General features: G+C 50.3%; 11 protein-coding genes across 11 annotated transcripts; 5 read left to right on the top strand and 6 right to left on the bottom strand.

The window, feature by feature from the left end:
• Positions 1-1,533: 1,533 nt before the first annotated feature.
• On the bottom strand, positions 1,534-2,095 carry FIBRA_05651 (uncharacterized protein; the record flags this gene model as incomplete). Its single annotated transcript, XM_012327410.1, has 4 exons — positions 1,534-1,588; positions 1,650-1,739; positions 1,790-1,931; positions 1,996-2,095. The coding sequence occupies 4 exons, from the start codon at positions 2,093-2,095 to the stop codon at positions 1,534-1,536; spliced, it is 387 nt and encodes a 128-aa protein (XP_012182800.1).
• Positions 2,096-2,514: 419 nt separating this feature from the next.
• On the bottom strand, positions 2,515-4,924 carry FIBRA_05650 (uncharacterized protein; the record flags this gene model as incomplete). Its single annotated transcript, XM_012327409.1, has 11 exons — positions 2,515-2,655; positions 2,712-2,823; positions 2,883-3,067; positions 3,121-3,464; positions 3,523-3,604; positions 3,657-3,799; positions 3,853-3,967; positions 4,029-4,218; positions 4,270-4,333; positions 4,395-4,463; positions 4,519-4,924. The coding sequence occupies 11 exons, from the start codon at positions 4,922-4,924 to the stop codon at positions 2,515-2,517; spliced, it is 1,851 nt and encodes a 616-aa protein (XP_012182799.1).
• Positions 4,925-5,171: 247 nt separating this feature from the next.
• FIBRA_05649 (uncharacterized protein) lies at positions 5,172-6,230 on the top strand (the record flags this gene model as incomplete). The annotated part of the gene is made up of 2 exons (XM_012327408.1): positions 5,172-5,428; positions 5,492-6,230. The coding sequence occupies 2 exons, from the start codon at positions 5,172-5,174 to the stop codon at positions 6,228-6,230; spliced, it is 996 nt and encodes a 331-aa protein (XP_012182798.1).
• Positions 6,231-6,401: 171 nt separating this feature from the next.
• Positions 6,402-8,022, bottom strand: FIBRA_05648 (uncharacterized protein; the record flags this gene model as incomplete). Its single annotated transcript, XM_012327407.1, has 5 exons — positions 6,402-6,577; positions 6,630-7,059; positions 7,109-7,472; positions 7,538-7,883; positions 7,950-8,022. 5 exons carry the CDS (start codon positions 8,020-8,022, stop codon positions 6,402-6,404), a joined length of 1,389 nt encoding a protein of 462 aa, XP_012182797.1.
• A 405-nt stretch (positions 8,023-8,427) lies between these two features.
• Positions 8,428-9,349, top strand: FIBRA_05647 (uncharacterized protein; the record flags this gene model as incomplete). Its single annotated transcript, XM_012327406.1, has 6 exons — positions 8,428-8,580; positions 8,636-8,738; positions 8,789-8,972; positions 9,027-9,111; positions 9,175-9,188; positions 9,250-9,349. 6 exons carry the CDS (start codon positions 8,428-8,430, stop codon positions 9,347-9,349), a joined length of 639 nt encoding a protein of 212 aa, XP_012182796.1.
• Positions 9,350-10,061: 712 nt separating this feature from the next.
• FIBRA_05646 (uncharacterized protein) lies at positions 10,062-12,635 on the bottom strand (the record flags this gene model as incomplete). Its single annotated transcript, XM_012327405.1, has 8 exons — positions 10,062-10,167; positions 10,229-10,575; positions 10,708-10,745; positions 10,796-10,931; positions 10,988-11,035; positions 11,088-11,135; positions 12,101-12,217; positions 12,273-12,635. 8 exons carry the CDS (start codon positions 12,633-12,635, stop codon positions 10,062-10,064), a joined length of 1,203 nt encoding a protein of 400 aa, XP_012182795.1.
• Positions 12,636-13,089: 454 nt separating this feature from the next.
• On the top strand, positions 13,090-14,306 carry FIBRA_05645 (uncharacterized protein; the record flags this gene model as incomplete). The annotated part of the gene is made up of 9 exons (XM_012327404.1): positions 13,090-13,171; positions 13,223-13,251; positions 13,301-13,323; positions 13,376-13,420; positions 13,478-13,582; positions 13,637-13,743; positions 13,798-13,876; positions 13,934-14,228; positions 14,271-14,306. 9 exons carry the CDS (start codon positions 13,090-13,092, stop codon positions 14,304-14,306), a joined length of 801 nt encoding a protein of 266 aa, XP_012182794.1.
• Positions 14,307-15,281: 975 nt separating this feature from the next.
• Positions 15,282-16,916, bottom strand: FIBRA_05644 (uncharacterized protein; the record flags this gene model as incomplete). Its single annotated transcript, XM_012327403.1, has 1 exon — positions 15,282-16,916. One exon carries the CDS (start codon positions 16,914-16,916, stop codon positions 15,282-15,284), a length of 1,635 nt encoding a protein of 544 aa, XP_012182793.1.
• Positions 16,917-17,888: 972 nt separating this feature from the next.
• FIBRA_05643 (uncharacterized protein) lies at positions 17,889-20,275 on the top strand (the record flags this gene model as incomplete). Its single annotated transcript, XM_012327402.1, has 13 exons — positions 17,889-18,328; positions 18,381-18,388; positions 18,446-18,488; positions 18,544-18,658; positions 18,719-18,797; positions 18,851-19,053; positions 19,115-19,333; positions 19,390-19,431; positions 19,488-19,589; positions 19,645-19,722; positions 19,783-19,897; positions 19,957-20,043; positions 20,118-20,275. The coding sequence occupies 13 exons, from the start codon at positions 17,889-17,891 to the stop codon at positions 20,273-20,275; spliced, it is 1,689 nt and encodes a 562-aa protein (XP_012182792.1).
• Positions 20,276-20,670: 395 nt separating this feature from the next.
• On the top strand, positions 20,671-22,185 carry FIBRA_05642 (uncharacterized protein; the record flags this gene model as incomplete). The annotated part of the gene is made up of 7 exons (XM_012327401.1): positions 20,671-20,784; positions 20,861-20,870; positions 20,938-20,985; positions 21,050-21,057; positions 21,111-21,189; positions 21,246-21,562; positions 21,622-22,185. The coding sequence occupies 7 exons, from the start codon at positions 20,671-20,673 to the stop codon at positions 22,183-22,185; spliced, it is 1,140 nt and encodes a 379-aa protein (XP_012182791.1).
• Positions 22,186-22,324: 139 nt separating this feature from the next.
• On the bottom strand, positions 22,325-23,244 carry FIBRA_05641 (uncharacterized protein; the record flags this gene model as incomplete). The annotated part of the gene is made up of 2 exons (XM_012327400.1): positions 22,325-22,927; positions 22,984-23,244. The coding sequence occupies 2 exons, from the start codon at positions 23,242-23,244 to the stop codon at positions 22,325-22,327; spliced, it is 864 nt and encodes a 287-aa protein (XP_012182790.1).
• Positions 23,245-23,462: the final 218 nt, after the last annotated feature.

Below are 23,462 nucleotides of genomic sequence, written 5' to 3'. Positions count from 1 at the left end.
GCGTTTTGGATTCTGAAGCGTTCATGCGTCTGCATCAGAAGTAAACGATACCACTAGCTCTTCGTTGCTCTCCAGCATCGTCAGCCTACGCTTCACCCTGCTGGATTGCCTACCCCAAGACACTGGTTTGTCCCTACCCCGGCCTGTCAGTGGTTCATGATTGAGAACCTCACAGTCCGACTGTGGGCAATATCCTTCCCTGTCTTGCGCATACCTTCCCCAGTATGCGCCGCTTGAGTCTGCACGGGTGCACGTCGGAAATGCAGCTTCCGAGCCTTGACCGTCTAGAAGGCGACAGAAGGACGTAGTGCGGCGGCCTATCACTTGCTCTGTTCATCATGTATGTCTTTACTATATACTGTAAAGCCCCTCATGGGACATGCTTGGTCTCAGGCCGTATTCTGGCGACGATCTCATGGGCGTACTGCGTGTGGTGCAAAATGCGTCTTCTGCCGTGCTCGCATTTGGCATTACGGCTTGGGTCAAATCGGAAAACACATTCTGAACCAAAATACCGTGATGTGCACCGGGACTTCGACGTCTCGAGGTTGAACCATGCGAGTCTCGCTCTGTGAAGAAGTTCGCCTCGTCCTTTCAGATACTGATGGTACGTGATTCAAGCTGAAGTTGATCTCCGTCTCTCTTTGCTGTGCGATTATTTACTCGCGCTTTATGCAGGCTGAGTTTTCCACGGTTTTTGTAGAACTTTCCTCTCTCATCTACGTCAGGATTTGTATCATCTCTTTGAACGAGCCATGTTGTTTTGGGGCCACTAGAGCCATATTTCACGTTAGTTCTAAGCTATGACGTAGCCCTCCCCCTTTCTCGACTAACTCGGATTCTCGTGGTGGAGAGTTGCTGGGCGCGAACTGTGCAGCCCACTGATGCTTCTCTTGGTGAGTGCGTTTGATCACAATTCTGCCCTCCGCAGTACAACGCTGTGTCTGATCTGCACCATGAGTCCATCAGAAGAAAGTTTTACTGTTTACGGTGTAGACCCCCAGAGCTGCCCCTATTTCCAAACATTGAAGCTATACCTTACCTCATCTACATCCAAATGTCTCTCTCGGAGCATAACTCCTCCCAAGCAGTAAGGGTGTATCACAGCACTCTACCCCCAACTGCCCAAGTGTCTTACAAAATCGATACCCTGGCGAAGGACCGACTTCCTCACATCTCCGTTCGTCGACTAATGGATTGCGTCAAGAGCCTTGTCAAATGAATGTGACAATAAACCCTTGCATCACCCCGTCCTATATGCTATCTCAAAGATGTTACATATAGGATGATTCTGGTCGTTGGTAGCTTGTGCCTTATTAATTCCCGGTTGGTCCAAATACTCACGTTGGGTGCTGTCCGGTTGTCCTTGATGCATGTGCCTACCGCTGTAAATTAATATCCGTTCTTCGTTATTCGTTCTTTGACCGTTACACTTTGTCGCATTATTATCGATACTGCATTCATACGGGAAGCCATGCATACAATGAGAGTCCGGAACCAAAGCAAATAGCGAATGCAGGGGAGGCTGTAGAACTACCGGCGTCGTCGGGAACGAATCCGCTTGCCATTCTGTACAGCCGGGCCATGACTTTCCGTACAAAGGAGTATCTTCAGCTATGCAGTATTGTAATTGGCCGGAAATAACTCACCCACGAATCTTTTTCTTCGGCGTTGACGGATGAGAAAACTGCACAGGGTTTTCGCCCTGGCGGAACTTCTCCAGGCTCCATAGAATGTATCTATACATACACATAAGTGGTGTCGAAGTACGCAATAGATCATTACGCACCTGCGATCCCGTACAGCTAAACCAGCTTTCTTCAGTTGTGGGCCGTCCAGCTTCCAGAGGTCTTCCCATTTTTCCGCCGTGACTTTTGTCTCCGCAGAACGTCCAAAGGATTTCAACAGTGCCTCAGGAGTATTGTAAACATCTGGGGGCCGGGAAGTTTGATCATAGTCAGCCAAGCTCAGTCTGGTAGAATTTAGTGAACGTACCTCTGAGCGGCGGGACTGGGCGCAATGCTGCCTTGTTTTGCAGTGCCCGACAGAGACGTGGCACTGCCGACAGTGCCTGCGTGGTGAAGCGATAGGACATGCAAAGTTACGCGGCGAAAGCAAGAAGAAAACGCGTCGGAAAAACCTCAAGGCTGAGGAGCTCGAGTGGGCTCGAGAATGAATCGGAACACTACTGACGCGGGAATTGTCGCCACGCTGGTATTACGATTTTGATCTCATCGAGATTCGAATTCTCCCGATCGCTTCCCCCCAACAGCGAAAGGCATGACTACTTATAACCCGCACAAGTTGACTCATAACTAAAATTCAAATATACTCGTAGGCTCTCGTAGTTAAATGTTGAAAAAAAAAATCAACAACAACCGAGTTCCACAATGTCTAGATGTAGTGTCCCTCGAATATCATTTAGACCAACACTCTAGGCGGAAGAATTGTTCTTCTTACGGCCTCCTTCCAAAACTTCATACAGCAAAGACAGCGGATTAGCACGTAGAATAGTCAGAACACAGGCGCGTCTCGTAGGAAAAGTCGTCGTTCCTCCTTCTGAACCCATCTTGCCACAGAGTTGGCGGCATTCACCACAGCACTCTTCGGGAGTAGTGGAGACAACGCAAGATAGAGCTCAAATGGCTGCGTAATCTATGAACAGATATACATTTGGCTCATTGAGAGATACTTAGGCAGAAACGGCGTACCCATCCCATGACGCTCTCGCGTTCCGTGCGAATGTACTGAAGCTTCAGTGTGCTCCCTTGGCCAGATTTCGCATGAATTGCATCGTATAGCGTCTGATAGAGTGTTATCAAGCTGTTCAGCGTAGATGATAGTTTTAGAAATCGTGTGAGCACAACGCTAGCAACACACACCGTCGCTTCTCGTTTGGTTGGTCGTAAGGGTCCTCGAAAAGGGGCATGGTCACTTGCACATGAGACCGAGATTTGTACACAAAGTGGCGAAGACCAGGTACACCTAAGTCAGCGACAGAATAGTCTGTCTCACCACGTTTCATGGCATTTGTTAACGCTCGCAGCAGCCCATCTTGTGTCAGGCGCTTACAAAAAAAATCAGCGAAGCATATTCCAAAGGTGCAGGAGTAATGCATACCGAGTCGATCGTATCACACCATTTCCGGACAGCTTCAAAGTCGGCACTGCCGCTGACGCAAACTAATCCAATTTCCGGAACAGGTTTATCTAAAATGCTTGGTTCCCGGCTCTCCGCGATGGCGTCTGTTGGTTGACTCTCATCCACAACAATATCGCTCTCTGTATTGTTTCGAGGTGACTTCGGCGCAGTACTGGTTACTGCGTCCCTACCCAGAAACATCACGTATGCATTCACAAAGGCGGCAGAATTGAATTTGGGGAGACAGACGGGCAACCAGGAGGCGGAGGCGGAAGAATTGAGAATCGAAGGGGCATGAATCGTGTTCACCAAGACATGTATGTCTAAACATAGGAAATCAATACGGCCACCAGTAGGAATGCAAAATAAGGCAGAATCTACCTGATGGGTGGATAGAATGCTTCTTGGGCCGCACGAGCGTAATAACTCGCTCTTGTGCGATAAGTATCACATATAATATATCCTACCAGTAGTCTAAGCAATACAACAGGAATCGCTGATGTACACAAACTTACCTTGATTTTGGACGTAGGTACAAGAATGTCTGCGATGCTTTTACGCAGCATTGGTTCGACCTTGAGACAATGCAGCGATGACGTGCTCATGGCGATATCCCATTCGAGTCTCGCCAATAATGAATACAGGAAAGGTTCCGCGCCTATTGCAGATTGCGAGATGAGCAATGGACGCATCACTTGAAGAACGACGCACCGCTCAATAACCTTCGTAAATCGAAGTTTGTACGCCGTTCAAACATTCGACGCAGCTGTTCGGCAGAGACAACACTCAAGATCTGCAGGTGGAGGTACTCAAGGTGGAAGCGGGTCTTCCTTCGCCAGTATCAATTCCTGGACTGCCATCTGTTCCTACAAGGAAAGTTCACCCACCACAGACTCTGGTTCGCCCCAAGACGACACACAGACATAATATAGCGGCGGCCGCAGGAGAAATGTAATGCGCGTTTTTCCAGCATTTATGCACCGCAGTTTATCGCCATCGTCAAAAAATATGGATACGAGTGCTTGCATTATCCCTATAGTAGACGTAAAGCTGTCCGACCCCTCCTCCTGTTGATTACTGCAGCGCACAAGTAAGAAAGGATGTAAAGCTAGCATATACACGACGTACCTGACAAATACGGGTTTTCCAGCATCTGTTAAAACGAAATACTGGCGTGGAGGATAACTATCCGCTGATACACATCGCACATGTCAGCGACCACTACGATGCATCCGAGCTATCAGAGTCTTTACTGGGTGTGTGAGGTAATTCATTCACGTCGGCGGCCTTTCCCTTGTCCTTCCGACTCCTCTGACCAGTATCTGAAGGTTTACGATCATGAAATTCGGGAAGGCAAGATTTACTGTAAGAACCTACCATCACCCGAGGACTCTTTCGTCGCTAACGTTCGTCGCAATTGCTCGCGAAGATGCTGCTTTGATTCCTCATCACCACTGTGAGTGACCGGCACTGGTTCCCCGTCAATCGTATCCACCTCCGCATCAGGCTCTTGAACGAGCATACCCTCGGACGCGAGTATGTCGACGTTGGTCACGGACGAAGCTGAGCTTTCCCCGCCCTCGTGCCTGCCATGCGTAGGCAGGTCGTTTGAAGGAGATCCTCCGCCCGGTGTCTGTAATGCGGAGGTTGTTCCATGGCTATAGACTCGTGAAGAGACCAATGGGGCCGGTCGCACTGAGGGAGGCGCCAGCCGCGACGGAGAAGGAACTGGTGTACCGACTCGAGAAGGCGTCCGAGACCGCGGCGTGTTTAGCGCAGACATTTTACCAGCGATCGCTGTGGTGTACGAGGAATCAGGCTCTGGTGTTGAATGGCGAAGCTAGTAAAAACCTAGTAAAGACATAAGCTTGAAACCGTCTCTGGCGCCGGAGATGCGAGTTTCCGGAATGGAAATGACCTTGGACCAGAACGACCATCTTTGACCAGCCACTACGATCACAAAGACCCTCGAGCGACCCGGAGCAGGCTGCGACCGCGTCTGACTCTCCAGGCCGGCCGTGTCCGTGTACATGAACCAGCCTGTTTCCTACGAGCGCGGAGACCCATGGTTTGACGATGGCAACATCGTCTTGCTTGCGGACGGAGCGAATGTCGCATTCAAAGTTCATCGAGGCATCCTCTCCCGACACTCGGATATCTTTCAAACAATGTTCCAGCTACCGCCCCCACAGGCAGACGTGGAGATGTTGGACGACTGTCATCTTGTCCGCATGTACGATTTGCCCGTTGAGCTAAGCAATCTGATTAAAGCACTGTACGACGGGGCGTAAGTCTTCCTACTCGCTTCTCCTGTAAGTCGAACCTGTTTGACTATCTATGATCATGATAGCACCTTTCAGAATCGCAGCGGGAGGGATTTTTGTGATCTCGCTGGCGTGTTACGCCTATCCACAAAGTATTTCATCATGCACCTACGAAAGCAAGCCATTCGCTTCTTATCACAAACATGGAGTCATACGTTGCGCGGACACGACGAAATGTTGGAAGCGGCAATCAAATCCCCCCTCGTAGACGGGACAACCTATCCTTATGTCCATCCCTTACATGTTCTCAACCTGGCCAGAGAGACCAACGTGCGAATCCTCGTGCCATCTGCGCTTTACTTTCTCTCCTTGTATCCCCTCGACAGTATTCTACGACGGGATCACCCCAAACTCCAAATTGACCATCCTTCATGTCCTTCCTCTGAATTATCACCACAAGACCTGAAGGAGTATACTCTGATGTTTCAGCACCGTATAGATGTCATCCTAGACTTCGTGCGTCGTGTGTGTGGTCAGCGCAAGGCGGCTGCAAACTGCAAAAATGATGATTCTGGGGCGTGTCTAAAGGCATTCTCGAGGTTATGTACAACTTTATCCCGCTCATGGATGGTCAGAACTGGACCGCTGCACTTTATGGTGCAGGCCATCGACGAGCTGTCCAGCATTTCGTCTGTTTGTATGCCGTGTCGACGGGTGTTTCGTGAAGATGTGTTGTCAGCGAGGCAGGAGGTATGGAAAGGACTGCCTGCAGTTATAGGAATACCTGGTTGGGACGATCTGGAAGCAACGGACTTGAATTTCTAGGTTAGGCTATTTTACGCGGTTCCTCATTGGTAGATATCGGCTCTACGACGTGTTGTACAATACATCTTACTCTTTACACTATGATGACAACATTCCATTGATCAGTAACTTTGCATTCAGGCTTACATTTTGCTAGACTTACCCAGTGCTGTTGTGTTCCAATACAATACTTCAACAGCCAAATTTGATCATCTTGCCTTGCACCCACACCTGTTGCCTGTTTCTGGTATCCCCTAAGCACCACCATTTCTCTATCGAATCAACCGACAGAACTTGTCGTTCACTTAGATCATCGAAAAAGTCAAGGGCACCGACGCCTTCACCAGTACGCGCATCGAACAAGCGGACTTGTATATACGGTGAACACCAAGCGAGGCAAGGGAATGTCATAGTACTCACTACACTGTGCATCGAACGGAGATCCAACGGAGAATGATCCGGTTCCACTAGGTAGGCCAAGCGCGATTGCCCCCCCGCGCGTCGCAAGATATAGTGCCTCCTTCCAATCTATGGATAGATTCGTCTCTTGTTCGGCCGATGTGCCAGCAGTCGCAACTATACGTTCACCTTCGCGCATACGAGAGATTGCGACGGCATGTCTCATACAGCTCAGGACATCGACGTCGTATCCCCCCGCGATATCTGTTCCCAGACCTACCTTGACGCCAAGCTGCAGAGCCTCGCGCAAACGGAATGGTTTAGCGGAGAAATACGCATTGGAGAGGGGGCAGTGTGCGATGGCCGTTTCGTACTCAGCGACTTGAGTGAGCAAGGGAGGATCCAAGAACGTGCAGTGCGCTTGGACAGTGCGAGGAGTCAAGAGTCCGTGCTGAGGGCAACGTAAGTGCTTTGTACAGCACTACAACAAGAGTAATTACCTTGGCGAATATATCGATGTCGTGTGAACCCCGCTCACGCTGCACCCATTCGAGTTCGTCGTGAGCTTCAGACATGTGACTTTGGATACGAAGATCTGCTTGTGCAGACAGTTGACCCAGCCCTTCCAAAAGCTCATCCGAGCAGGTAGGCACAAAGCGAGGTGTCAAAACAGGATGGACGAGCCTTTCATGATCGGGCAAATGTGCAACGAGGTCACAGCAGCGCTCTGAAAAGGATCGAGCCTCGGAGAGCGACGCTTCAGCAGATTCTTCCATATAGGAAGGACGCGATGAGATGTCCATGGAAAGCTTCCCAACGAAGCCTCTGATACCTGCCTCTTGCATAACACGAGCAAGTATTAGACTGTCCGATCGAGAATGCCAGTGAGTGCCCCCAATGAAGTCAGATGTATCAAGGGTCTGCCTCACTTTGTTTCTGTTTTAATCGTCCCAAACAGGAGGACAGCCCCAGTGCCATTCTCTATCAGCCTGGTCGCGAGCCGCTTGTAGACTTTATCTGCGAGCACGGGGTCGTTATCCAATCCTTCCTCCGCTTTAAACGCATACTCGTCTAGCCATTCCATGAGTGGCAAATGAAGGCCAGTGCCTTGATAGAGAAACTGTGGTGCGTGCAAATGCAAATCACAGAATGTCGGTATGAGAAAGCTCCCTTGTTCAATCACCAACGGGGGCTCTGCTGCATCTGCAAGCATCTGCTGCGATTCTGGCCTGTTCGCGGGAGCTACATAGCTTACTCTGCCCGACTCGTCCACGGCTGATGAAAGAAGCCATGATGTCAATCGATATCCAACGATAGTAGCCTTTCATGAGTATAGCTCACCTAGGACGAAGTCTCTCAAGATATCGAGCTGACCAAGTTCCGGACAGTGTACAAGATTGCCTCGTATGAGCATGTCTGGAAGAAAGATGAGACGTCGATTCGGTCGCACCGGTCGCAGCCTGAACGAGCCAAGTAAACGGTGGGCTGCTAGTCGTGGCTGAGAGGAACTGCAGTCGATGAAACAATTGTAAAATTGACCCTGGCTGGCTAGCTAGGTCCCAGGATACTTTGCCTGGACAAACATCTAAACCGATAGGTTTTTTTTAATTTTAATTCTGATCATTTGACATTGGGAGTTCGAGTGATTCTCATTTGATTAGTACGCTCTGAAACTTGTGTCATAGTAGGAGAGAATTTCGGAAGTTATAGTGGTCATGCCAATCGAGTGTATGCGCAAGAGTGCGCGCGCGCCCGTGAGCTAACGTTTCCTTCCAGTCATAAAACACCTCCCACGAGTGGTTCCACTTGAACGTCCAACATGTCCAGTTCTGCCGGTCCACCCATATTCACGGAAACATCTGCGTACTCACTAGCATTTGTTGCCATTGTTGGTGTCGTCGCCTACGTCTCGTCTAATACTTTACTTCCGAAGAACGCGAGATGGCAGGATCGCTTTGCGTTTATCTGGCTGGTACGACTAGTCTCTCCTCATTAGTCTGATGTGAAATTAACCTCAAAGCATATAGGCGTTCGATGCTATGATACATTTTACCTTCGAAGGCTCATTCCTCTGGTTGTCCACCTTCGGAAGGCAAGTCAACACTAGTGTTGGACCATTCGCCGAGTTATGTAGGTCGTTCTTGGAGGCGTTTCCTCAGCATCTAAAGAGACCCCTTCAGGGAAGGAATATGCGCGAGCAGATGCACGCTGGGGGTTTTCTGATCCAACCGTCGTCTCCCTTGAAATCCTGACTGTCCTAGGAGCGGGCCCAATGTGTTGCTACATTCTCAAGCAGCTAGCCCAGGATGATCCTGCTAGACACTACTGGATCGTTGTCCTCAGCACCGCGGAGTTATACGGAGGGTGGGTACAGCAGGTTTGTAAGTTCGCTTTGCAGTGACTGACTGACCTTTTTAGCTGGATGACCTTCTGCCCTGAGTGGTTGACCGGCAGCAAGTATTTAGATACATCAAATATCTTATATTTCTGGGTGTATCTTGTTGTGAGTGCTACTCTTTCTGGGGATAGGGTTTGATCTGAAAAGGAATTCTGGCATTTGTACTAGTTCATGAACGTCATGTGAGATATCTAGACATGGTCGTCCTACATAGACCGTATGATGCTGATACTTCTAATTTAGTTGGGTTTTGGTCCCTCTGTGGTTGATGGTAGATTCATACGGACACATTGCTCGTTCTCTACGGGCGTCACAAGCCGCTGCCAGGACCAAGAAACAGTAGAAGCAGGAGGTTGGCGTTGCTGCGCCTGAAAAGTCTGCTCGCCATGGTGCGCGCGGTGCATACGTTGTATGTGTTCTTTTACCGCACTATCCCTCCATTGCTGTCATAATTGTGTCATGCTTTGATATACTAGTGGTGTTATATTCCACCATTTGTTCTTTGAGTGCTTCTCATAATAAATCATTGGCTTCTCAAAGATGTGCTTCACTACGTCCATCGTTCCAAGATAGTATACGCATCAAGGCTTGAACCGAAAGCCTATGGACCGAAAGAGAGCTTGATTGAATTGAGGCAATCAGAGTCCCACTATCTGACGCTATTCTTGTTGAATCATTCTCGCAACTACTGGAACCAGCTTGGAAGAATGTGCGGGAAAAGTAAGACTGCAAGTTCCTGATACATGACTCAGTAGGGTTTACTCCGTATTTCTGCACTAGCAGGAGAAGCACATGTAATCGACTTCAACGCAAATTACGCACCGTCTGCGTACTTAGGATCTGTGAGCATACTTAGAGGTTGCTGATGAACTAGTTTCATTATGAAACCACGTTTACGTTCAGATGGAGTCAGTGCTGGTACGGGAGCCAGAGGGCTAGAAGAAGTTCCTAGAATAATTGCGCACGCGATGAGCTAATTCATTATCTCCGTGACATCTCGCCTTGCAGATACTTTTGTGACACATCCATATTTTGTGATGGGTACGATCATAGAATTACAGCCTCTGAGCGCCATTAGTGCCCTTCGTCTGGGGCAGTTCAACGATCTGGTCAAAACCTGGGTAATCTGGTAAATTAAGGGCAAATTTCTCCTCCATAGACCTAAGCGAAATTGTGGTCAGGGGGGAGCCTAGCATAAAACGGTATATATGCTTTTGCATACTTAGGAACAAATCTTCCGCCTAAGAAGTGTCTCCCTGTGAACTGTCTGACACCCTCCTTGGGTGCTGTCAAGCTAATGAGAACGTCAGGATTCAAGCCTACGCCTTCTGCGTTCCCATGCTCCACGTCCCATCCGGAGGGAATATCTACCGAGATAATTGGCAACCCGGAGGAACTGATGAGGGGAAGCGCGGTTTCAAAGGGTGCTCGAACAGGTGGTTTGAAGGAGAAGCCGAATATAGCATCCAAAATGACATCGGAGCGAGCGAGCGCATCGCTTAAGGAATGCGTGTCGTCTGACGGGGCGAGCGTTTGAATTTTCATATTGTCGCACTGCGTCTTAAGCCTCTGAAGATTTAGTGAATACTCAGCGATATAATGATAGTATAACATTGTCCTGCCTTGTAGATTTCTTTCGATCCAGGCTGTGTAGGCGTATAAGCTACGTCAAAACTCCATTATCACAGCCAAGATACATACCTTGGGCATCCAGATTGTGGGCTGATATCCGAACATGCCTGAGAGCAGATTTAATAAGCCAAATCATACAGTCAAACAATGTACTGACCAAGATGCCTTGCAGCAACTAATCCATCTCCTCCTTGATTACCCGGACCACAACAAACAAGAACGCGCGGATATTTATCCTTGTGATACACTTTCGCCAGAGTCTGTGCACAGGCCAGGCCAGCCAATTCCATCAGCTAGATCACCACACGTCAGTTTGCTCCGGGACAAACAGTTAACAGGCAATCAGTACCTGGTCGAGGCTGAATGCTCCAGCTGCGCTCATGAGTTCTTCATCAATCTAACCCATCGACGATGAGCAGCCGTGAGCAAATCGAGATGAAGATATGTACTTGCTGAGCAAGTTTAGCCGTGAGATAGCGAAGAGACATAGTGGCAGTCTAAAGTAGAGTTGTTCACGACGCGGAGGACTCGCCACTCAGTGTGACATCATGGAAGACAAGACGGCCCTATAGTGGGCGCTAAAATCAAACATTCGAGACAAAACTGCAAACATACATCGTCGAGGCGAGCTGAACCGCAAATAACGATAATGTTAAATAACAAGACTAGCCCTTGCCATGTCCCCTTCGCCATCGTATAAATCAAGTAAAGTGATCGCCGTCGCCAGCCTAGTCCTATGCCGGCGGCTTTGCACAAACCCTCCTATGCTCGTCCCAATCCATCCTCTGATGCTCGGGCGAGCAATACTTGACCAGTTTGCACCTGCTACAGACCAAGCCAGAAAAGCGCGGAGCAGTAGGTTCTTCTGTACTGCCATCGCTTCCCTCGCAGCTACTACTGCCCGCAATGCTCTCCTCACTTGTACCCTCGCTGAGGCCGCTGTGGCCAATTTCTTCCGAAAAGGAGACGTGACAATCCATCCAATTGCACATCTCCTGTATCTTGGCTCGTCGACCATAACGATAGCGAACCTTTCGCTTGTGACAAAGCACTGCGGCTGTTTCGAGGCCTTTCTTCGGAAATCTGATCAACTCGCAGCAATTATCCGTACATCCTGGATTCGGGCAACCGCTGGGGAAATCGTGGTAGATGTCCTTAGAAGGCACGAAAAGAGTATTCGAAAATAAGATCTGGGAGTAGGACATTGTTTGATGGGAAAAGAGGACAATGAATGGTGGCCGTTTCTCGTGGAGGATGGCTCGCATAGTGAGGTCAAGCTGGGGAAAGCATGGTGTGCGACGCTGCCGGTCGAGAGTGTGAGTGAGGTGTATGTCTAGTGGAAGGGATGTGTGCACAACGTCGGCAACAATCCTTGACGCGAAGAAAATAGGTACTGACGGTCATGATTGATTCTCTGCTCTACACTCGGTTTGCACGGCCCATTGACAGCATTTTGACATACATATTGGAAGTACTCCGTCACCTGGTCCATCTCTTGGCGTTTCAAATCGGTGACTATAACATATATGTCGTCGCAACCCCGATCGTGCATTCCTCGCAAGAGCATAAGTTCCGGGAGCTAAAGAAGGCGATATTCCGAAACTGTTTTTCTCAAATTTTATGAGAATACGCACCATGCTGAAAATGACAGGCATCATATTTAACCGCGACATAGATTTGTGATGATATACATGGGTAACCCACGTACGATCCAGGGGAATGAGACGCCCTGTGTCGACGGTGCGAATGAAAATGTTCTCGGGAACAAAGACACCTTTATTCCAGAGCAGTCTTTGTTGATTGCGCGCATTTGTGGTGGCATGATGACGCCGTTCGCGCACACGTTGAAACCAGTCGTAGTACGCATCAGGACGGTGGGGTCGCTCGAGCCATTTGTCAATCAGCAAGTCCGTCGCATCGTTGTCAAGCTTCTGGCAAACGAGTTCGCTCATAGAAAGACTGGGAGGGATGAATTTCGAATAATATCGACCAGGCATGGCGAGTAGCAATGAGAGTAGCGGAGGAGTTGGGGAAGTGAGTTGCTAGAGCTCAGATGAGGGCTTTCAAATGAGAGCGGACTTCCGGAACTAGGCTGGGGCGGCGGCTGAGTGGAAACGGCGTCTAGCCACAAAGGCCTGTACAACGCGAAAAAGCTCGCCCTAAACATCGATGACGATCATGCCACGTGCCCGACGCGACTATATGCATTCAAATTCACGACAACGTAAGAGCCCTTCCCGAGCCCACAAAATGACAAAGCTTAATTACTCTTTGCAGTTAGCTGGTCTTGTCCCGTTTACAAGTACCTCTAGACTACCCGCCCTACTTCCGAACAGGTGAAGCTGGACTTCTCCCGTTTACAAGGACTTTGGACCATTCGCCCTTCCTCGTAGTGTTTGAATAACCCTTGCCGATCTTTACCACTCATACAAAATCACAACGGTTTCCCAAATGCTGCTAGCCAAGTCAAAGCTCAAGCTCGGGTGTGGAATAGCAGGCGTTTATCTCGGGTCCCTTATATGTTCAGCCTTGGGTATGTCTTAAGATCATCCTTTTTAGAGAGGCTGATACGCACATGTCGTAGCCGCATCCACTGTGCTTGAGCTATCGGAGGTAAGTCGCGGCGGCAAACTACGAAGGGCATCGGACAGCTGACAATCAGTCATACGCTGATCCAGCAATGCCGTAAATGGACATATGTGCGTGATGTTTCCCTGCCTCATCTTTAATTTTCAAGCGGACACACCCCCACCCAGATTCTAGACGATATGCAGGCAAATGTGTACAATGTTGAATATACTTTCGAAGACAAGAGTATTTGACGCTCGATTATAATTAGGTTTGACGGTGGACGCTGTGGAGACCAAGCTCGAGAAGCAATTCGTCTTACATTTCACGACGGTATTGGCCAATCTGTTTCACTCCGTGCTTCCGGCCATTTTGGGTGAGCACATCAACTCAAAATCGTACAATTCGTAGAACTTGATCATCCTTTTAGAGGAGGAGGAGCGGGTGAGTGTGATCGTCAGAATGCCACGTCTAAGGTTAAACCTTCCTCAAAAGATGGGAGTATAATTCAGTTCGCCAGCGTCGAACTAGCGGACCGTGGGAGATGTTTCCATGCACTTTTAGTGTGTTATTGCTAATTTCTTTCAATAGCCGCTAACGAAGGTCTAGACGACATTGTTTACGCACTGAAGATTTTTGCCGACAGCCATGATATTAGCTACGGGGACATGTACGTGAATCAGGACATTCCGTACCCTGAAACCAACTGTCATATATCTCATCTTAGGGTTCAATTTGCCGGAGCAGTTGCCCTATCCAATTGTCCTGGCAGTCCCCGGCTGGAATTCTTTGCTGGACGGCCCAAGGCAATTGCACCTGCACCCCCGAGACTGATCCCGTCGCCCTCCGACTCTGTCGAGCACATACTCGCCAGAATGGAGGATGCAGGCCTCAGCCCCGAAGACACTGTTGCATTGTTGGCTGCACATTCAGTCGCCGTCCAGAAGACAGTCGATCCAAGTGTGTCGGGTATGCCGTTGGACAGCACTCCTGAAGCATTTGACACACAATTTTACTTGGAGGTACGTCCGTCTGTGCGATGTAGGGTTCTAATACTAGATCAGATCACCGTCGTGTCTGACAATCCCAGACACTTCTGAAGGGCGCCGTGTATCCAGGGAAGAACAGGAGCCTCGCAGGGGCCAGGTCGGCCTCGAGGGACGAATTTCGGCTTAGGTCCGACTCCGCGATCGCGCGCCACTCCCGCACGGCGTGCCAATGGCAGTCGTTTGTCGGTAAGTTTTATATCTGTGAGAACGATACGTAACTACAGTTACTTCTGCGCGTGTTCCCGTGAAAGGCGACGAGCAGAAGATGCGCCATGCCTTCCGGGATGCCATGGCGAAGCTAGCGAATCAAGGGCATCATGAACTCGTGGATTGCTCCTTTGTCATCCCCCGACCGCTGCCTCGGAGTGTATCGGCGGTGTTTCCTCTGGGAAAAAATCTCTCAGATATAGACCAGTCGGTGAGCAGTCGCATAACATGTACCAACATATAGTGACGGCTGCTCGCGTCTCCACTTCTGTGCTAGTGCACCAATTCTACCTTTCCGAACTTGCCTTCTGGATCCGTAGGCCAGCTGACCTAGCCATGGAGCCGTAATTGATAAAGTGGGACAGACCCAGCCTTGTACATTTCCCGTTCTTTGTCGGCGATCTCTGCGATGGACATTATATGTATGCGTTCCATTCGTCGATTTGCTTGTAGCGCTAGCACACATTCCTTGTTTGTTCCTTTGTCTTGTCACCTTGTGCTGCTACCTCCAGACTTGATGTATGTCATTGTAGCGAGCTTCTGACGGCCCGTGATTGCTCTTGATGCACCCATGGTGAGATACGGACCGACACAATTTCAGGAAAAACATAGAAACATAAACACGAGCAGGGCACGCCATCAGCTTGCGTGAAAGTCCCATATATGTACGGCGTATCCTCCCTCGCACCTACGAGATTCCGAGGTGCGACAGCCTAATTCGTTTGGGACACCGGTAAATCAGTTATTGAAAACACCAAAGCTCATGTGCGCGTACCATTGATCACACAGAGTGTGAACGCCAAATTCGAGCTCCAAGGACTACTGCCGCATACTGCACTGGGGATACGTCCCAGTATTCGCCAAGAGTGGAGCCACTCCGCCATTAAAGAGTCGCACCCTCTTCGTCACTGTCCTCAGCCTCGTCCGAAAGGACGATACCGTCTCCCTCGTAAATTCTTGCAGAATCTCAAAATCTAGTGACGCTAGTGGGGCATTGAGAGCGCTCGCCCGGACGGTTAGACACTGCTCCAGGGCGAGCAAATGCTGATATAAATGTCTCCCGTCGCGCCACCGATCCAGAATGCGCATGGTCTGCAGTCGACGACAGGGTATACGATCCCTAGGTGTGCTCGACGAAACGGTTGGATCGCTGAGCGTTTGGAGGAACGAAACGAGACTTTCCGTCGCCGACCCTCCTACCTCGATGGACATCAGACGGGGCAAGCAGGCGAAGAGTCTCTTGCATGTGAGCGGTGTGAGCGGAACGCTCGGAGTCGAGCCGTTCGGAGCGACTATCTGCAGGGCAGTCACGCCCGAGAGGATATAGCTGATGGATGCAGCGTTCTCGAGGATTTGAGGCAGCGCCTCAGGGCTGACGGCGAATCGCACCGACGCGCGAGCGGGATCCGCGTGGTTGATGAGAGCAAGACCATTTGTAGAGATCTGGAGGGTCACATGGAACGACATGGAGCGATACTGCAGCAAAGAAAAAATGCGAAGGCGAGAAAGATCTGCAGGAATGACTGCGGAGAGGTCCGTGACACCATGACTGTGGAGGAAGATGGTGGTTGTAGCGGGGATAGAAAGATGAGAGAGAATCTGGGTCATGATGACTCTCGATCTTGTACCGAGTTCGAGCAGTTTCAAATGAGGTAGTTCTACGACTGGTAGATCGACGAATGTCCCGTCAATGACATGGGGAGGTTCTCTGAGTGCCGATACCAGTGCGAACTCTTCCAGGATAGGACAGCTGTTGAGGATCGACAACACATCTGGCACCGAAGGGCAGAAGGACGTATAGAGGCGGGACAGTGTGAGCTTTCTTAAGCTGGCGGGAAACGAGACGCGACGATTCCAGCCGTTGAAAGAGATGTCGTCGAAACATATTCTATGGAGTCTCGCCGAACGCAACTCGACGAGAAGCGACGGTCCGCCTCGAGTGGAAGAATGCAGCCCTGAAGCAAGGTCCAGTAGCTGAGGTATGGCCGTCCCGAAGAGGGCCAGGACAGTGCGCATCATGGACTGGCTGGCAAATAGGTAGATGCTTTCTACACGTTGCATGTGGGCCGAGAGCCAGTGTTCGGCTTGAGCCGAAAATGCGCGCACGTCGTTGCGACATGTGGGGGTGAATGTAACGCGTATGGGTGAGGAACGAGAGCGGGCGCAGAATTCTCGACCGATGGTAGGATATCGGAGGTCCACGAGCGTCCAGAGGGTAGACGCATCGAGAGACGCCTGGCGCCAATAACGGGAGACGTGACTGAGCGCGATGGCCCGGAAAATGTGCTCTGGGCTGAAGGAGTTTCCGTCGAGGGTCAGTGCAAATATAATGGAGAGCAGTTCGCTCGGAAGACGATCGATTGGCGGTATTGGAACATCCGTCCTGTCGTCTGGGCCGAAAAGGAGTGCAGATGATGTAGATGATGTCTGTGAATGATGCTGATCCCTGGGCATGGTCGCAGGCACGCGCTTGTTGGGCTGCAGAAGACGACGTTGAAGAGGCATCATATGAGGTGGGGCGAGACATACCATTGTGTGGAGGATAAACGGAGGTGCTGGATAGAACGGTTATAAGGGCCGGCGCATAAAGCCGGGTGATTAACCTGGTGGTGGGCACACGAGAAATGTGGTTACTTGATCTTGAGGCTTCGGGCGGTCTCGCGCCGCCGTAGAATGCGACTTCTACAGCCTTGACGGAAAATGCCAGGTCCGGGCAGTCTCGCGGCATTGCCCAGCCGTGGATACGTGCTCAAACTGTGCTGGCCGAGGCCGGCGGCAGGGTGCTGGTTGGACTACTATCAGGGTTTGAGTGGCGAATTTTGGATCCAGTCAACTTCTTACTTACCGGCAGCCACGTGTGGGCGTTCACCGTGCGTGCGCCTGAGTGGGTTCCACACTAAACCGAGCACGCGAATTTGACGAGCTGAGTTTGGTGACTGACCGGGGCTCCAGCACACAGGAACGCGGCCAACAGAGCTCAACTGGGTCGAGCGGCGCAACTCGGCGGGAGGGGGAGCCGACCACGTTGTATTCGCTGACTCCGCATAGCTCGGACGGCGACAGGCCAGACATGTTGCGACATTTGCGCGGTCGGTCTTGTACCGCGGCGTAGTACCATCATCGCCGTGCTTGACCGGCGGCGAGGTTCCGCTACTGTCTGGCTCACAAGCCGCAATACCGCCCGATGTGGCATCAACAAGCCTCATCACGACATATGCGTCTTGTGTTTGTGATTCATCTTTCGCCCCGAACTGTTGCAGGCGGACTCAGGGCACGAATCATTTTGCGGCGAACTTGAACCTCCTCTCCATCCCGATCACCCGGGGTCGGCCCGCCGCCCTCAAGCGCCCAAATGCTCGCGTGGCCGCGCGGCGTCGGGATGCCGACAAATTGGGAAGCCGCTCCTTCGTCCCGCCATCCACCACGATGAAGGCCGTCCTCGCCGGCTTGGCCGCCCTCCCCCTCGTAGCATGTCGGCTCAACGTCGACTCACACGCTCTTCATCTCCTCGGACCACAGGGTGTCAATCTATGGAAGCTGAACGCGCTCGCGACCACGGATGCACGTACCGCGCGTCATCCCCACGCGCTCGTCGTCCAGCAGCCGCTGCAGTCTCTTGATGAGCCATCGGAGTTTCCAGCCCATTGGTTTACACAGCCTTTAGACCACTTTTCCAAGACGCCTCATACTTTTAACCAGCGATACTGGATCAATACGCGTCATTACAAGCCTGGATCAAATGCGCCTGTCATAGTTCTTGATGGAGGAGAGACATCCGGCGAAGATAGGATCCCATTTCTGGACACGGGTATCGTGGAAATTCTTGCAAAGGCCACGGGCGGGGTCGGTGTAGTACTGGAACACAGGTCAGTCTGATTTGCGCCCAGTAGTCCGCTTAATTAACTTTTGGGACTACAGGTACTATGGTGAGTAATGGCTCTAATCTCGATCACGCCGACCGAGTCAGTTAACACGGGATGCAGGGGAATCGGTACCTGTCGCGAACTTGACCACGGACTCTTTGCGGTGCGTATCTCCATGACGCGTCTGATCCTGCCTGTGATGCATCTCTCATCCCTAGATGGCTCAACAATGACCAATCGGCCGCGGATTCCGCCAACTTCATGGCCAATGTAAAATTTCCGGGAATTCACGAAGATCTCACGGCTCCCGGCACTCCTTGGATCTACTACGGGGTTTGTCCAATATCTTAATGACATGTTTCCACTAGATCATCTCGTTCCATCCGTTTCTAGGGCTCATATGCCGGAGCGCGCGCAGCGCACATGAGAATTCTGTATCCGGATCTTGTTTATGGGGCGATTGCATCTAGTGGTAAGTATCTACATCGATGGTATAGATCCACACCCTCACGGCCTTGCTCTTAGGTGTGACTCACGCAGCCATCGAGCATTGGGAATACATGGACATTATTCGACGTGCTGCAGATCCAGAGTGCTCAGCTAATATTCAGTCAGCGATAGAGGCAATTGACACTATCCTGTCTATTTCGCAACTACGAACACCGCTTAAGGGATTATTTGGTTTGGCCGGTCTGGAACATGATGAGGACTTTGCCTCATTGCTCACGGTCAGCGCGCTTTCCTGCAGTCTGGTTCATATACTTATTCTCCTTGCCACCCGTTCACAAGAGCCCAATGAGCTCTTGGCAATCGAAGAACTGGGATAAATCAATCAGTGACACCGGATTTGAGGAATTCTGCGTTGCTTTGAACAAGTCTGTCGGCGGTGAATACATCAGCGCTCAGTCACCTGGATTAATCTATGACGACAACACGAAAACCCTTGCCTTGCCAGGCGGTCTCAAGGTTCCCGTACTTGTATACAATTATGCTCAATACATTAAAGAGGTGAGATGGTTGAATTTACACTGGGACTGTTATGCTCAAATATGGGAACCGTCTAGAACGTTGTGTCCGAATGTCCTGAAGAAATTTCAGTTGAAGACGTGAGCGGTGATTGCGTCTCCCCATGTCTGTATATGCTCAAGAAAAGATATCTCAGTGCTTTGGAACTTATGATGATGCTAAATACCAAGGAACGTCTCTCGATGAGACTTGGCGTCTCTGGTTATTCCAAATTTGCACTGAATGGGGCTACTTTTTTGTCAGTTCTTCCAGGATTTTTCACATGGTGAACGCAGACTCAAATGAATATACAGACTGCTCCCCCAGAAAATCACCCACGAATTGTATCTAACCGTTTGGTTCTTGGATACGAGACGAAACTTTGCCAACAGGTTTGTCGTCCTATCAATTATTTCACTTGAGCTCATGTAGACCTGACCGTCTCATGTTAGGCCTTCGCTCCTGGAAAGCACTTCATTGTTCCGCCTTTGCCGAATATCACCGCTGTTAATTCCTTGGGTGATTTCGCGATTGCCGCGGACAGGCTCGCGATTATCGATGGAGAAGGTAGGTTGACATTATTATGAGCCATTCCAAGATTTTCAAGCTCATTACTCGCCACAAAGTTGACCCCTGGAGGCCCGATACACCTCACAGCGACTATGCGCTTCCTCGTGAAGATACCCTTTTGAGACCGTTTAAGCTGATCCCTGGTACGTTTCGCTCCCATCAATCCATATCTTTCTCAGTGGTCGTGGAACAAGCTGACGATGTGTGCTTGCTTCAGGCGGTGTTCACCATTATGATGAATATGGCCTCCGTGACATGTCCGCTGAGCCACCCGAGATCAAGAAGATCCACGAGGAGATGATCGGATTTGTCACAGAATGGCTGAAGGATTGGAAGGCCCCGAACGAATCTGACCTCGCATCTCGCAAGCTCTGAGATTGTGTAGAGCTTGCGCGACTCTGGGGTGATTAAGTATATTTCATATATATTAGTTTGGCTTCATCGGACTGTCCCCGCGGTCCATTTGAAAGACCTCGCGCTTTTGTTGAATGCACGACGTTTCGCATATTTACATCTGGTCCGATGCCGCTTTGTCGGACATGGTCCGCCGCGATCTCGGAACTCGGAACTCCCTCGAGCGTTGCGCGGCTAGCGTCTATAAGTTTTTGTGAATACCAGAGATTCAGCGTGGTGTGGTTGTGGCGGTGGTCCATGACTTAGCATGGCTGAACTTAGAACTGTACATACGGTCATGCTTTCCACGCGCGGTCTCCGATTAGGCTCTCGCTCTTTGACTCATCAAACCTCGTGTCTCTGAGCTCTGTGTCCAGATGGGTGCCGAACAGTCGACATATGAGGGTCCTCCGGAGATCCTGGAGGCGAGAGATTTGTCATCGGTGGCCAAGTATATGAAATCGAGTGAATGCAGGAATGTGTTCGTCATGGTGAGTATCCGAGTCCATGATGCGGCTGCCCACATGCACCATTCGGGTGTGCTGACATGGAAGTGACCACTCTCAGCTAGGTGCTGGTAAGAACTTCTCAGATTGGAGCGAAATGGAAGCTAGACTGGGCTGATTGAACGATCTGGTTGGCAGGTGTGAGCACCTCCGCCGGCATACCCGATTTCAGATCGCCAGAAACGGGTGCGTGCGTCGCATTGTCAACTGTTACGTCGGTCTCAGTGGCGCACGATATTGTGTCTGATAGGATTATATGTACGTCCATTACAGAGGACACCAGAGGAGTGTTGTCTGATCTCGATGCACAGGCAAATCTCGCACGACTCAACCTCCCTTATCCTGAGGCCGTCTTTGAGATCAATTTCTTCCGAGAGAACCCAAAGCCATGTAAGATCTCTAGCTAGGTCCTGCATGAATACTGTCTCATGTGGTGTACTTTTAAGTTTATACCCTCGCTCGCGAGCTTCTTCCAGGACGATTCCGCCCTACGCCAACACATTCCTTCATCCGCCTCCTCGCCGACCGCTCCCTCTTGCATACATGCTTCACCCAGAACATAGACACCCTAGAGCGTCGTGCTGGTGTCCCTTCTCACAAGATTGTGGAGGCTCACGGAAGCTTCGCCAGTCAGCGATGTATAGATTGCAGCACGGTGTATGACGACGAGAAGATGAGGACGAGCCTGAAGACGGGCGTCATAGCCGTTTGCCCCGAGTGCGAAGGGCTGGTCAAACCAGATATCGTCTTCTTTGGAGAAGCGGTATGTCATTACGATGTTGTACATCTCAGCATTTGCGGTCTGACATTACCGTGCTCAAGCTTCCGCAGCGTTTCCACCATTCTGTACCACAGCTTCGCAAGGCTGATTTGCTCTTCGTGATCGGTACCTCTTTGACCGTGCAGCCGTTTGCGTCGCTCGCTACGTTGGTGCCCGATCATTGCCCCCGAGTACTCATAAATCTCGATGCCGTCGGTGATCTCGGCAGTAGGGGAGACGATGTACTATGTTTAGGGAAGTGCGACGAGGTGGTCAGAGACCTCTGCAAAGCACTGGGCTGGGAGGCGGAGTTGGACGCCGCATGGAAAGCGACAGAGAACAGCGTGGTTGATTTTGACGAAATCCCTCCAGTAGATGCTCAGCCGGATAAAGGGGAGGACCAACGGCTACGGGAGGAAGTGGAAGATATTACAGAGAAACTTGAACGGATTCTCGGTGCTAAGTTCCAAGAGGATTCGCAGACATCTGAAGATGGTAGCGAATCGCGAGCTGAATCATCAGCACCCGCTAGCGAAGAAATTCCACTAGTTCAAGAAGATAACCAACCATTGGAGGTCAAGGTCTTTGTGCAAAAGAATACTGACGAACCTAAGGAGAAGCTATAAATTGTAATCTGAATGTCAATCTATTGGATGGTTTTAGTCGATGTATGATGTACATGTATTCTTGCTTTTGCTGTATGCCACAGATTGTTATAGTGGAAACGATCAAGCGATAACAGAGAGCCCAAAGCCGTAGAACATATTATAATCGGACGTGCGAGATTACGAATTCGGCTATCTCATCGAAGAGTCCGCCTTCCTGGCCGTATTTCTCTTCGGCATCCTTTTGATAGTCAAAAGAATGTTCCTCGCTATCAATGATTTTCAACTTCGCGTCAACCCCGGCGCGTTGTAGCAAGTGATACAGATGGCAAGATTCATCCTTAAGGACTGCAGAATCCAAAGAACCATGGATGAGGAAGGTAGGGGGCCAAGTAGACCCGATCTGCAACTGGGGAAACAAGGAAAGGTGTTCCGCGGGTATCGCGTCTTCGATGACCGCAGAAGAAACATTGACTTGGCGAGTAGCCGCACTTCGCAGTGCAGCACTCAGACTAGGATCATGGCATCCCGTATAATAGTCCATGAAGGTGCCTAGCTGGAGATAAAGTCTCGCTAGTAGCATGCGAGGATTGGCTGGATATCCCGGTGTTGCAGATGTTTGTGAGTGGTATATGAGAGCAGAATCTGATGTTTGGGCTAGGATTTCAGAAGCAGGGTATAAGTAGTCCCGGAAGTTAGCTGAATCAAGCAGCTCTCGACCTCGAAAGAATGCTGTTGTCTTCGGAGAGAAATACTGGGACGTCTATCGACGAGGTCGTCAGAAAGCTGATAGCGCAACTCAGGTTCGAGCACACGGACCAATAGGTTGCCTCCCATACCATACATAGAGAGGACTGCCTTCGGTTTTGGTACGGCATGTGCAGCAGCCAGATATGCGCATAGACCCCCGGCACTGGTGCCCATTACGGCGATGGCGTCCGGATCCACTTTGAATCCAAACACAGAAGGACGATGTGATTCTAAGAGATGCGAAGCCATATCCAAATGCAAACTAGAAGAGATGAAATGTATGGCGTCCTTGACATCGGCCAAAATATCGTGTCCGGTTGCAGGAGGCATCAGACGATAGTCGACAGATATGAAAACACATCCCGAAACTGTGACACGGGCTTAATAGATATAAGTTAGAGTGATACATTGTCTAGAACCGACTCGAGTGGTCATCAGGCGAGCGGGATTCCGATAGATTGAATGGTTATCATATGGGATCAGATGGTACGTACTGGACATCCATAATGGAAACCAACTCATTCTATTCCCAACAGTGAGACCACCAC

This window comes from Fibroporia radiculosa, assembly GCF_000313525.1.
Source record: "Fibroporia radiculosa TFFH 294 genomic supercontigs, scaffold4931, whole genome shotgun sequence".
Taxonomy (NCBI): domain Eukaryota; kingdom Fungi; phylum Basidiomycota; class Agaricomycetes; order Polyporales; family Fibroporiaceae; genus Fibroporia; species Fibroporia radiculosa.
The sequence above is the reverse complement of the archived record's forward strand: the minus strand, read 5'-3'. Positions and strand labels throughout refer to the sequence as shown.